Consider the following 12,538-nt stretch of genomic DNA (forward strand, 5'->3'; position numbering starts at 1 on the left):
GTGCATATTATCATTATTTGTGCCTAAAATAAGAAAACTTTTCTTTACAAGGTACAAATCATAAGAACTACATGACTGACTTTTGCAATTCGTGCAAATGGAGTGTTACCATAATTGAATTCTATTAATAATGTTTCCACCAGTGAATGAAAAACACCTAGCATTATCTTCTACAATTCAAACAAATTATAATATATAAAAAGAAAATAAAACTGAATTTTAAAATATGTCCAGAGCGATTCAGTAAAAATACCGTTCAGAGAAGCGCCTGTTGTGATGTGACAGATCCCATCGTATCGACAGACAATTTGTGCGCAGAATTATTTGACTGCTGGTGAATCAATGTGGTGTCCTTCACTTCAAGTTTGACCATTAAGCGCCTTCTTCGGGGAAGAGCAAACAATAAATGGTTATGCACGACAGAGCACGGATGTCGGTGGGTGTTGTAGCACATGACATCCCTAGCACCCACTGAAGTAAAAATTTACAATACAAGAGGTACATTTAATTTCACTGATTATCCAACATTTCCAAATAAGATCGTAGTGTCATTTTTGTAGAGCCTCCAACAAATTGCCCGCTCCATATCCCAGTTATCATTTGAATCAAATCGTGCATCAATCATTAGAATTTTTCCCGGTATCTACACATATCAGTCTGATTGAGAAATAGAATCTTGCTGAGTTTTCTGACAATATAAATATTATACACAGAATCCACTTTGCCACTTAGGTGTCTTCTATTCTTATTTTCGCATTTGTGATGTTATTTTTGTCTCATTTTAAGGTTGTCCTTAATTAACTTGGCAATTTCTCTTTACGTTCCTTGTGTAGAAATGGCCTTGCTCTCCTGGCAGACATTAATAATTTCTCTTATTTTGAATATTGTTCCTTTCTGTTAGCTGTTCCTTTTCATTTTTCTGAAACTGTTAGATTATTCCAAGATGGACAGAAAATTCAGCTTACTCTGCAATTTTGCTTTTCACCATCGATAATATCTAATTCCGGTTATTTTGTTTTTATCCTAACGCTACGTTCCATTATACATCGCTCGATAAAATTAACAGAACAAAATGTTTTTTCACGAATATTTCACTGTGAACAATGTCGATCGAAGGGGAATATTTGGTATAAGGGCATTTTGGCATGCAAATTCCGAATATCCAATAGAAATCAATCTACCACCTTACAGAGCCGCACATTATGCAAATGCAAATTATTCATGCCTATAAAAACACGGGTTGCGACCACATCACTTCATTCCCATTTTTTTGCTTTCTCAGTGGGACAGCAACATCTCCAGTACTCAACATGGCTAGCCATCATCGTTATGTGATTCTTTGAGATAGCGGACCGTTAGCTTAATGTGTCATGTAGCGTCGTTCGGCACTATGGAAGCAGTTTCAGAAGAGATGAACCATTACAAGAAGAGTCGCCCGAGGGCTACATCAACCAGAACAGACCGTATCTGGCTCTAACAGCAAGACGGAACCCTACAATGTCCTGTCATCAACTGTCTCTTGAGGTTTCTGCGGCCACAAGTGAAACCATTTCCAGCTGAACTGTGTTAAGAGGGGTCAATTTAAGGAAATCAGTGGTTTGTATTCCATTAACCCCAAATCACCGCACTTGGAGCCTTGACAAATAGGATACAGTTCTGTTCTTTAATGAGTTCCGTTTTAGCTTACTAACAGATTCTAGGCGTTATTTCATCTGGAGACAACAAGGAATGCAGTACCATCCTCCCCAACATCAGAGAAAGGGACAATTACGGTGGAGTCAGTGTTCTCGTAATAATGATCAACGGTCGCACTCCTCTTCATGTTTTTGATAGGAGTACTGTAACTGCGCAGTGATACCGAGAAGAGATCATGGAATCCTATGTGCGACTTCTTAGGAGAGCGGTTAGCTCAGATTTTCTTTTCATGCACGACAATGCCACTGCACATAGTGATGGAGGAATATATTTAAACTGAAGATATCCAACGACTGCCATAGCCAGCACGATCACCAGACTTAAATCCGATCGAACGCGTGTGGGACACGCTTGGGCGTCGCATTACACGCCAGCAGCCAACTCCTCGATGGAATTACTAAAACTATACTTCTTGGATTAAAGGTTGGGTAAAAGCTAGGCGACAGCGGATAATCATATTTGGTGAGCTAAGGTCTACGCTGGCAGAAGAATGGGATTTGTTGTCACAGAATCTTATAAACACCCTTATATCGAGCATGATTCACCGCTGTCTAGCCGTTGGAATTATTATATGGCGTATGATCCTTCCAACGGCTAGACAGCTCGTACTGATGTCATGTGACCTTATTTTCGAGCATACTGTATCAATTTCTGTAATGTGACGTTTTTAGTAATTCTTATACAATCCCGATAAATGTTCCTTGTACCTGTCCGACTTGCTGTCTACTCATTTCATCATTATAAATAAATAAATATTCATTTATTGCAAATGCAGCAAGCCCATCACAGCACTAGGCTAGGGGCATAAATTCAGTACAAGGAGATAAATATAAAAACAAATGTATAGCAGAATTCATATATACATTAACAATGAATAGGAATTATAATGATTTTATATATACATATTTCAGAACATCACATTTGGCTCTCGGATGCAGTTACCGGGTTGCAGGCAGGCAGCTGTTTTTATTCCTCATCAATTGATTGTAAATCTGACTCCTATAGGCTTCAGAGTTGAGCAACCTCTTGCAATCAATGTTGTGATAATTTATGAGGTGAAGGGATGCATTGGGAAACATTCTGTCCATTTGTTTGAGTATGGAGAGTTTGGATTTGAATTGCTGTTGGTTTCTTGAATTTTCTCTGTTTGGGGAGGGAGCTATTAGGGCTAAGTTTGGTGAATCGCTTGCAGAGTAATTAACTTTGCAAGAAGCATGATTCCAGACTCGTTGATCATCTGTTGCAGAGGCTTTTTTTTTAAGTTTTCATAAAGCTGTTGCCTGGATAAAACTAAGCTTACTGTTCAGCCATCTAAGAACTTTTTTATGGTACACCATCGTACCAAATAGTGTTGTAAGGACCCGTCCTTACATTAATTAATAAAAATGGTTAAATATTATGAGAATTTAACTGTAATAACGAATAGTGGTTTTCTGGTAAAAACAACATAAGTTAAGTAGCACTGGAATTCAAAAATACCTTCCAGTCACTCCTTGTGTAGTTGTAGCTTGTTTGTATGGAAGTTCTTTGACGAGTCAGTGAAAGTAATATACCATGACTAATCCCCCATTAAGACAGAGGCAGATGCACCATAGAAAGGGCCTAGAGTGCTTAAGCTGGCCCTCTTAAAGATTTCACGGTGAAACGCTATTAGAGGTAGGCGACGTCACCAGGTGTGCGCGCGTGAGGTCACGGGAGGAGCTGTGACGCTTCTCAGTTGACCTGAACTTCCGCTTCTCTTTCTGGATTGTTCTGGTATGTTCGAGGTCCGCGGAAGTTGGGGCACAAAGAGTAAAGAAGACCCGCCCACGGAAGAGGAGAGGAGACAAATGAGAACACAGGAAAAAGGATGTGCAGATCTCCTATTGGCCAGGAAGAAAGGAGAGGGAATTTTGAGAGGGAGATTCTGAAGAAGTTCGTGGGATTCTGGAAAAGTTTTCGTGGCATTCGGAAGAAGATTTCGGAGGAGTCGGAAGAAGTTCACGGAGCGGTCTGGAGAATGAATTGAAGGAGTTGGAGAACGATACAAACCAGAGCAGTAGTCTAATTTGGGTGATAGCTGCAGACCTGAGATAGATGGAAGCAGTGATAGAAATTCTGCATATCCCGACAGTCCGTAGGAATGTTCACCTGTAAACATGGAAGCCGTAGTGAGGAAGAAGGAAGAATCACACCCTGAGAATTATATAGGCAAAGCCAGTCGAATGAGTGGTCGAACCATTGACCTACCCGAAAACCCCTCTATCCACGGAAGAAGAAATGCTGACCGGTAAAGAGTATGCGACACTGATTGATTCCAGCCGTTCAGTACCCGGTAGGGAAACACCATGATCACCGAGATCCCCAAATGAGCGCCCCCGCATTCCAGTACCTGAATGACCGATATGAAAGGAAGCCGAGCAGAGAGGAAAGTTCCAGGCCAAACACGTAAGTGCTAGAGAGTTGACCGACATAGGTGTGCTTAATTTATTAAGGAGAGGACTTTAGAATAAATAGATATTTATAGTTAAGGAGGGAGGTTTAAGTAATGAATATATGAATAAAAGTGTAAGGTAATTAAGACGGACGTAGCCTATAATTTGAAGTGAAGCTCCTCATATATATGCTTGCTGGAAAGAGAGGGTATAATAGATAACTGAGAATTGTTTAAAGTTGGGAAAGGTTTTCATAATATGTATGAAATTGAAGGTTGAAATTTAAATTTATTATGAGTTGATTTGTGGAGAGTATTTCTGATTTGAGTAGGGGCTAATTAATAAGTGATATATAAAGGTATAGAGGATTAACTGTTCTGAAAGGTAATGTTTAATTGAATTGATTGATATTTCCTGTTGACCTGATTGCAGAAAGGGTGTCTAATTGAATAAATGCAATTTTTTTTACAAATTGAGACACGAACTCTGAAGGTTTTTGTGAGCCAGTTCATTGGCTGGTAGTTGTTGGTTTATTATACAGACTGTTCAGAAGAAGAGTGGGAAGAATCTATGTAAGGTGTATGACACGACCTATTGAAGTCCCTGTAAAGAACATGAAGAGACACCATGTCATAATGAATAATAATGTGTATTAGAATAGAATATCTGATGATGAAACAATTGAGTTTGAACAAGATATTTACACATATAAAGGTTAATGAATTAACAAGTCACCAGCCAAATATAGTTTGACCAAATACTATTGCTAATTTCTGTATGATATGTTAATAAACATTGTTTTATTTTACATTCAAGTGTTGGAGTCTGTCATTCCGAAACTCAGCCAATCCTGTGGAGAAATACTTAAAATAATTAAGGTCCCCTACGAGTCAGGTAATCTTCTGAGAACAAACAAGTCAGATGCTAAAGTGGGAGGATTGGACTACGGGGATATACATATAAAAAAGGGGATAAATTATAATAATTAAAATATAAAGAAATTTAGGGCAACCAAGAAAAACAATAATAACCAAGAACAACCCCCACAATTGGCGAGCACCCCCCCCACAGTGTCCTGCTTCATCGCAAGCTACACGAGTTACGCCACCCGTTAATTTTGTCGAGTAGTGTAATTGACCAATACACATTAGTCTAATTTTATGTTAATTTTTAACACAGCTCTATTATGCCCAATACAGGGGTCGCCACTATCGGTTTTTCTCTAAATTTCATTAGAGGTTGTTATTGTTGCATTTCTCCAAAATTAGATTTTTTCATGCGAGTTTCAGTAGTCCACACTTGGATTTATTTTGGACACAAGTATCTAGCTGATCGTTTTCAATTTGTAATTTGGTTCTCTGTAGGGTGAACAATACGCCTCTTCTTAGACAATGACTTGGTTTGGTTATTTTCTAAGGATAGATTTAAGTTATTTATTTCGTATTTTCATTCAGAAATCTGATGCTTATCTTATCTAAAGAGATCACCAGTAAATTCTGAGACCGTCCCCTTGGATTTAGAACCACATACCAATAAATAAAGAAGGTGCAAAAGAGATGGTGGACAAATATAGACTGGCGAGTCTGACTTCAGTAGTGGGTAAAATCATGATGTCTGTGATTATTGACGACACAGGCCCATCTCGATAGGAATTATCTTTAATAGATCACAGCATAGGTTCGTGAAGGGGAAGGCTCACCTGACCAATCTGGTTAGTTATAACGAATTCAAACAAATACAAAAAACAGGTTTTGATATTATTTTCCTTCACTTCGGTAAAGCTTTTGGCATAGTTACTTATGAAAGGCTTATATGTAACTGGAGCAAATCGGAATTACTAAAAACTATACTTCTTGGATTAGAGGTTGCGTAAAAGCTAGGCGATAGAGGATAATCATAAATGAACATCCCTTAGGAAGAATCAGGGCAGCAAGTGGAGCCCTTCAGAGATCACTGTGCGTCCCCTCTTGTTTCTGATCTTTCCAAAACCATATATGCAAATAATCTAAATATTTTAGAATGGTTGCAGTTATGGTCCTCGAAGTTCCTGATTATTGCATTTGGAAAGAATCTATTTAGTAATTTTTATCCTGTTGAGGCTAGAGCAGAAGTTCGAGTTGCTACTTCTATGTGACTCTACAAGAATTCTCCGCCTAAACATTCCCAAATGTTAATATGATCCTGAATTTGGCTACTTAAACTTATAATTTTTCAATTCTGATTCTGTGTATGATGGAGGTACAGTTAAGGCTGGCTGTTGTATTATGTAGATCCTGTGTTGGTTTTAGTTTGGTAAACCATCCTTAGCCCAATTTCAGAATCCAGTATTCGATACTTAATTTTCTTGCAGCTGCAGAACAAATCACAGAACCATAGCAGAAAATGAATATCAGATAGGCATTAATGTGCTTCATTATAATGGTCTCGTTGTGTGTTCAGCAGAGATCCATTTTTAATTTCAAAATGCTCTTAGTGCTTTTGAATGGAAATAGGAAATATGGTGCGAAAAGCTTAGCTTCGAGGATAACAAGTAGAAACCGGATAGAAGGTGAAGAAGTGACCTGCGGCTAAGGGCAGGAGTTTTATGACCGAGAGAGAGAGTGACACATTTTGATTTATTGGGGTTGATAGCGAAGTTGAATGATTTACAGTATAAGACAAAATGTTTTCTAAGGTGAAGTTGTGCTGATTACTTTAGAAAACCAAAATGAAGTGAGGCCGAAGAGTTTCCGGACATAGGAAGGCTCGGCGGATTTTTATTAGAAATGTAACAAAATAGTTGTGAGGAGTAGTAATAGGGTTCCTCCTTTCGGTAGTCCATATTTAGCTTGTATAATGACTCTCATTAGTGACTGCGAAATGTCTCACTGACAAAAGCTTTTCACGATAATTATAAAATATTCCACAGTAATTCTTGAAAAGCTGGAGCAGACTTTGAGTTTGCTTCAGCTGCAATATAAAATCTTAAGGGGCGACTGGACCTCACGAAATTTTCCTTCGAGCAGCGTGCTGTAGATTATTAGAATTAATTATCTGCCGAGGTGGAAAGTTAAGTTCAAAAGGGTGAGAAGTTAAGTTCAGAAGATGGTCGCTTTTTGGTCAAAGTGAGGATGGAATGAGTGATTATGTTTTTTTTTTTTTTGGATAGATTCATAAAAATCCACTTCCTTGCATCATTTAACCATTTCGGTACAAATACTAAATTCATTCTCAAGGTTTTTTGTGATTCGAATGAAGAATATGTATACGCGTCTTGCACAATCCTTCACAAAAATTCTTAATTTAACGCCTAACTTTTTTTTTAACCTTAACATTATTACGTGAATGCTGATCATTCTACAGAAAGAGTATCTACTTTTTTTTCGCATTCAGGCTTGATGTTATCCTCCAGTAAAATATTACAGACAACTTCCATAGCAAATATAAAACATTAAGATGATATTTAGTGATAAATAAATAATCTTCATTGCTGGAACTTTACAGTGCTTTTTTAACAAACCCATCAGAGTCAAAGCGAGGAATTAGCTATTGTGCAAGTGACTTTGTCCATATCGAACTCTACTCCTCCAAATAATTCCTTTACAGAGATATATGAAAGAGACCACAGAAATACCAACTATACTGAATCTAAATATCGGGAAAATTATTAAAATAAATCTTTTTTTTTATTTAAAGATATATTTATTGTGTTCGTAATGCTGATCTGCCCACGTATTTTACATTAATTAATTAATTAATTTAAAATATTAAATTTTATTAATTTCCAGTTCATTTTATTATCTTTGGTCTGAATATTAGTTATGTGAAACTGTACAGCATCATAGAATATATTTTTATTAAAAGATAGAATACTTTCAGAGCCAAATATAATGAACTGTAATTTTAAGTATGAATGCAGCTTATGACCAATTTAAATATAATTTCTGACGATGTAAGGTAAAATAATTAAATATTTCTCTTTGTACACACTGCAGAGTTAGGTACCAGAAATGGAATTAATAACTCACTACTTTGTGTAAAGGAAAGAGAGATCGCATAGTGGTCCTAAATAAGTTCTATACAGTGGGACCATTGAACACAAAAAAAAAAAAAAAAAAAAAAAAAAAAGACAAATGGTTCTTTTTACTCAGTTCTGCTGGAGTGAGCTTGTATAACTATATGATAATTGGAGTTGCTTCTTCTGATATGAAGCGTAAGTGAAGGAAAGTTTTTTTTTGTAAAACAGTACATAAATCTCATTGGAAAAGTTTTCTATTAATCAAACAGATAGCAATATCCATGTGATAAGGAAACTTAACATAATGATAGTAGAAAAACATGGTCACCATGTTTTTCCAGACATGGTAGTACCCCAAAAAATCCATTAAATTATAATTCAGCAGAAAAATATTGACTATTTATATAGTTCTTACCTAAATGGACCGCAGTGCCAAGAGGGCTCTAACCAGACTACGGCATATCCTACAGGTAATGTACACAGGAATAGCATGATAAGTAGTAGTGCGTAGTAAAAATTGTTGGAACGGGATGCCCTGAAAACAGTTTCATGAGGAATGTTGCAGGTGAGTACTGCCCAACTACGAATATAAACCATGATGCATAGTTTGACTGTGTTAATAGCTGGAAGTCCAGGAGAAAAGAACATTCCCATCCTGAAAAACAAAGAAATACATTATAGGTCTGTTATTTATGCTGACGTCTGAAATGAATCAATTCAATAAAAATAATTAACTCACTATAACAATTCCACTGCCATAGGGTACAATTTGCATACAACAGTATTCAAAACGATCTTTCTGATTTCAAAACAAAATATGAAACACTAAGCAGATGATATTAAAAATCATATTCTGGGAGAGAAATTCAACTTTAACCTGGTCGAATAAGTTACAATAGTCCCCACAAAGTTTGCAATTCCTAGTCTTCGAAGATGGTGATTACCTCCCTGAACGCTTCCCATTTGTCAATTGAAATTTTTTAACAAGATTAGTTGTTAAAAATTTTAGTTGTCAAGTTCGTTTTAAAAATTGTCTGAACCTTTGTAAAAACAAAATTCCTTTACTTTAGCTTTGACAAGGTGTCTCAACCCGAGAAGTATTTTTCCTTCTCTTATTTCACACAGCTAAACCAGTTAGCAAGAGGAACAAGCAGTATTTCGTGGTCATGGTTGAATCCGCTTCATCGTAACATTAATAAACTAATAGTCCTCAGAAATTATGCAGACTTACTCTGGATCCTTTTTGCCATGATTTCTTTTAATGATGAAGCAACAGTTCGTTTATGTTTCAGTTCAGATAACTGATAAAATGTTCCTGTCTGGGGAAGCCAATATTACGTATTAAAATTAGTGATAACTCTGAAGTCGACGCTGCACATTCTTTAATAAAAAGTGTGCGCGCTTGATCAGAAGACAGTAGTTACCTTAATAGGTTACATTTATGCCCGATTCCGGTATTAACTGCTACAGGATAAACCAAATATTGCGTTCCAGGCAAGACGGTGAGCCACCTGATTTCGAAAAACACAGTAACAGTATTCCCTAATGAGGCTCATCCTGATCATCGGACTAAACAGTCTTCCTCCCACGATATCGCCCTCTATGATTTATTTCTATGGAAATGCTCCAAAGGTTTAGTATAGATTGGAGTATATCTATAGAAATAATCCAATCCTTAATTATCACCCTGTAAAACTTATAAACAATGAAAGGAAGAAACGATTGACAATCGTTTTGATGTTGTGCAAGGTTGAATGCATATCGAACATTTTAGTTTTGATATAAAAATATTTTTCTAGTTTCTTTTGTGCTCAGGTATATCAGGTAGATCATTTTGCATAACTGCATAAGGGAAAATGGATTGGATATATCAGTTTAAATTTAAATAGGAGAGATAGATATGTACTCACCAGATCATGCCTTGATTGTTCACTAAATGAAGAATATTTTCAGCAATTTTGAAATCTCCATAGCCAGGCTGCAATTGTAACAATATTGTATTACATATTTTTCTTGCATCTGCACACATATTAGTCCTTCAGAGATTTCATTCCTATTGTATATATATATTACTGGTATTTTTCCTTGAACAATAGTTAAATTCACAGGAAAAATATTCGATTTTATTGATTCTAAATGTATATCAGATAGCCAAATTTAGGTTGAGGCAAACTATTTATCAAAGAAATAAATTCCTGGAGAAGGAGCTCATTCTTACTATTGTGATTCAACTCTGTTCTGCATATTCTTGATATAGTGAAATTTGTTTTCCAAATTATTTCATATTCTGCTGTGAAGTGTTGAAGACTGGTGTTACACAGCATATCTACCTTTAAATTGACCAAAGTATGCATATCGTTATAATAAATAACCCTTTAAAATGTCCCATATAAGCAAAAGGAACAGAAGTTAGTTTTATGGTCGAGTTAAAGAGGAAGCCAAAAAGTGGAAAAATTTAGACTTATGACATGACCATTGGTAAATGTCTCCTTTAACCAGTCCTTTAAGGATGGAGAGGTGGAGTGTAATGTTGAACATCATCTACTGTAAAGAAAGTGTTGCACAGGTCTTAAGGTTTGCAACCTTAAGACAGGTCAAAATACCGTCACAGAACTCTACAACCAAGCGATACTTCACACACACCTATCAGTTACATAAATCTGTGCTTGCCATTATATTTCCCACAGATCATTCGGTTTGAACCTGTAACTTGAAAAAGTTCTCGGAATCTGGTGGCAGAGTTCTGAAACATTTTTAAAATAATTCTCAGCATAGTTAGTTGTCTGAAGGCACCAGGGGTTTCTCCCATCTCCACATAGTGTGAAACAACTTCCGTTTAAATATTCTAATTTCCGATGAATAGTTTGCTCTATACAGTGTCGAAGTTAGTATGTTTTTAACCAATATTATTCCGGCAATAGTTTAAATATCATTTTTTCAATTCTCTCTCTACATTATATATATTAATAATTTCAGAAACTGCAACTAATTATTTCTGAATTGTGTCACTTATGACCTGCAGCTAACATTAAGGTTAGCTGCAGGAACCACCATTGTGTTTCTCATCTCTCAAGGATAATATAATATGAAGATTTCACTTGAATGGACAGACACTAATAGCTCATAGACAGGAAAAGATGGATGCAGGACTGTGCAATGGTATTGGGGACCCCTTTATTTTGTTTAACTATGTTATTAATATTTTTGATGCCCCTACTGTGTCGGGGGCTCTTGCTGCGTCTTATCCAGTGCGCAGCCTTAGAAAGATGAACCTTTATCTTATGGTAGCGGTTTTTTCAAAACTGTTTCTTTTATGATCCTCTTTAAAACAAACAGTATATTATCCTTGTTTACAGATATTGTACGCATAATTTTAAAGTATGAAAATAATTTAATACAGTTCATTATGTTCATTTATGAAAACATATTTAAAAGGTAAACGCTGCAAGTTTTTTCCTAAACTTAAAATTTAATAGAAGTGAATTATTTCTTTCCTTTTAGTCTTTTCTTTCTAATAATTACTTGCATTTCTCAAAGGGGGCGCAAGGGTTAAATGAAACTTTGCCCCATGGGTTAATCCCGGATTGTGACACTATCACCACGAATTTTCTGGGCATTATATTAGAAATAAAGAGCACCTCCCTTACGGTAACTCGTTTATTTGTAATGCGGTACCGTCTGACTGATGGCTATTTAGATGGTAAGTTCCGTCTCTCTCTCTGAGGATAGCTAGGCACTTCAATTGCGCAGCAACTAACAACCGAGCGATGATTTTATGTTCGATCCAATAAATCATGATTTTCGATCTGATTTGGCCTCTCTCGAGAAATCATTTTTTTTTAAATATTCATAGACAACATCTAAGCCTTATGCTCTCTCCCAATCGTCGCAATATGGTACAGATAATTGCCCCTAATATCTAACTTCCCTTCTATTGCTATTGATATTTTAAAATTTATTTTTTTTTTTTTTTTTTTTTTTTTGATTTGGTAGTTGTTGGCGCATCGGCTTCTGTGGCCATATTGCACCTCCCAAGGTTTTTGCAGTACTTTGATCCAAGCCCGAGGCGAGAATCGAACCCGCGACCTTTGGGTTGCCGGGCAGGTACTTTACCCACTCGGCTAGCCCGGTCGGCTTTAAAATTTATTTAAGGTCCTCAATGATAAGGGTAATACTAATACATTAACATCCAATATTAAATAACGCCTTCCTCTCGGAAATGAAAGAAACCCATCCCTCTTTAATCTTTCATTTTACACAGAATTATGGTAAATATGGCCCTTTAAACTTTTAGCTTCGATTTTTATAAATATATTATTATGTTGGTGCGCAACAACTCACTGACATTACTTAGTTATTGCTATTAAGGGTTAATGGCAAGAAATACAAATTACACTACGTTATGAAATTATTGCTCACTTAACAATGCGTT

The 12,538-nt window shown here is 36.3% G+C and overlaps 1 protein-coding gene across 1 annotated transcript in view; it reads right to left on the minus strand.

Annotated features, from left to right (window-relative positions):
• Nucleotides 1-12,538, minus strand: part of LOC150089569 (transmembrane channel-like protein) — a 123,624-nt gene that overhangs the window by 19,771 nt on the left and 91,315 nt on the right. Inside the window, exons 16-17 of the mRNA XM_090389548.1 lie at nt 10,017-10,084; nt 8,522-8,761 (exon numbers count right to left, since the gene is read on the minus strand). Coding sequence (XP_090245674.1) covers nt 8,522-8,761; nt 10,017-10,084 — 308 coding nt within the window. The remainder of the gene's footprint in view (nt 1-8,521; nt 8,762-10,016; nt 10,085-12,538) is intronic.

The sequence above is a fragment of the Mastigoproctus giganteus genome, chromosome 2, assembly GCF_048544385.1.
Source record: "Mastigoproctus giganteus isolate SK-2022 chromosome 2, ASM4854438v1, whole genome shotgun sequence".
NCBI lineage: Eukaryota > Metazoa > Arthropoda > Arachnida > Uropygi > Thelyphonidae > Mastigoproctus > Mastigoproctus giganteus.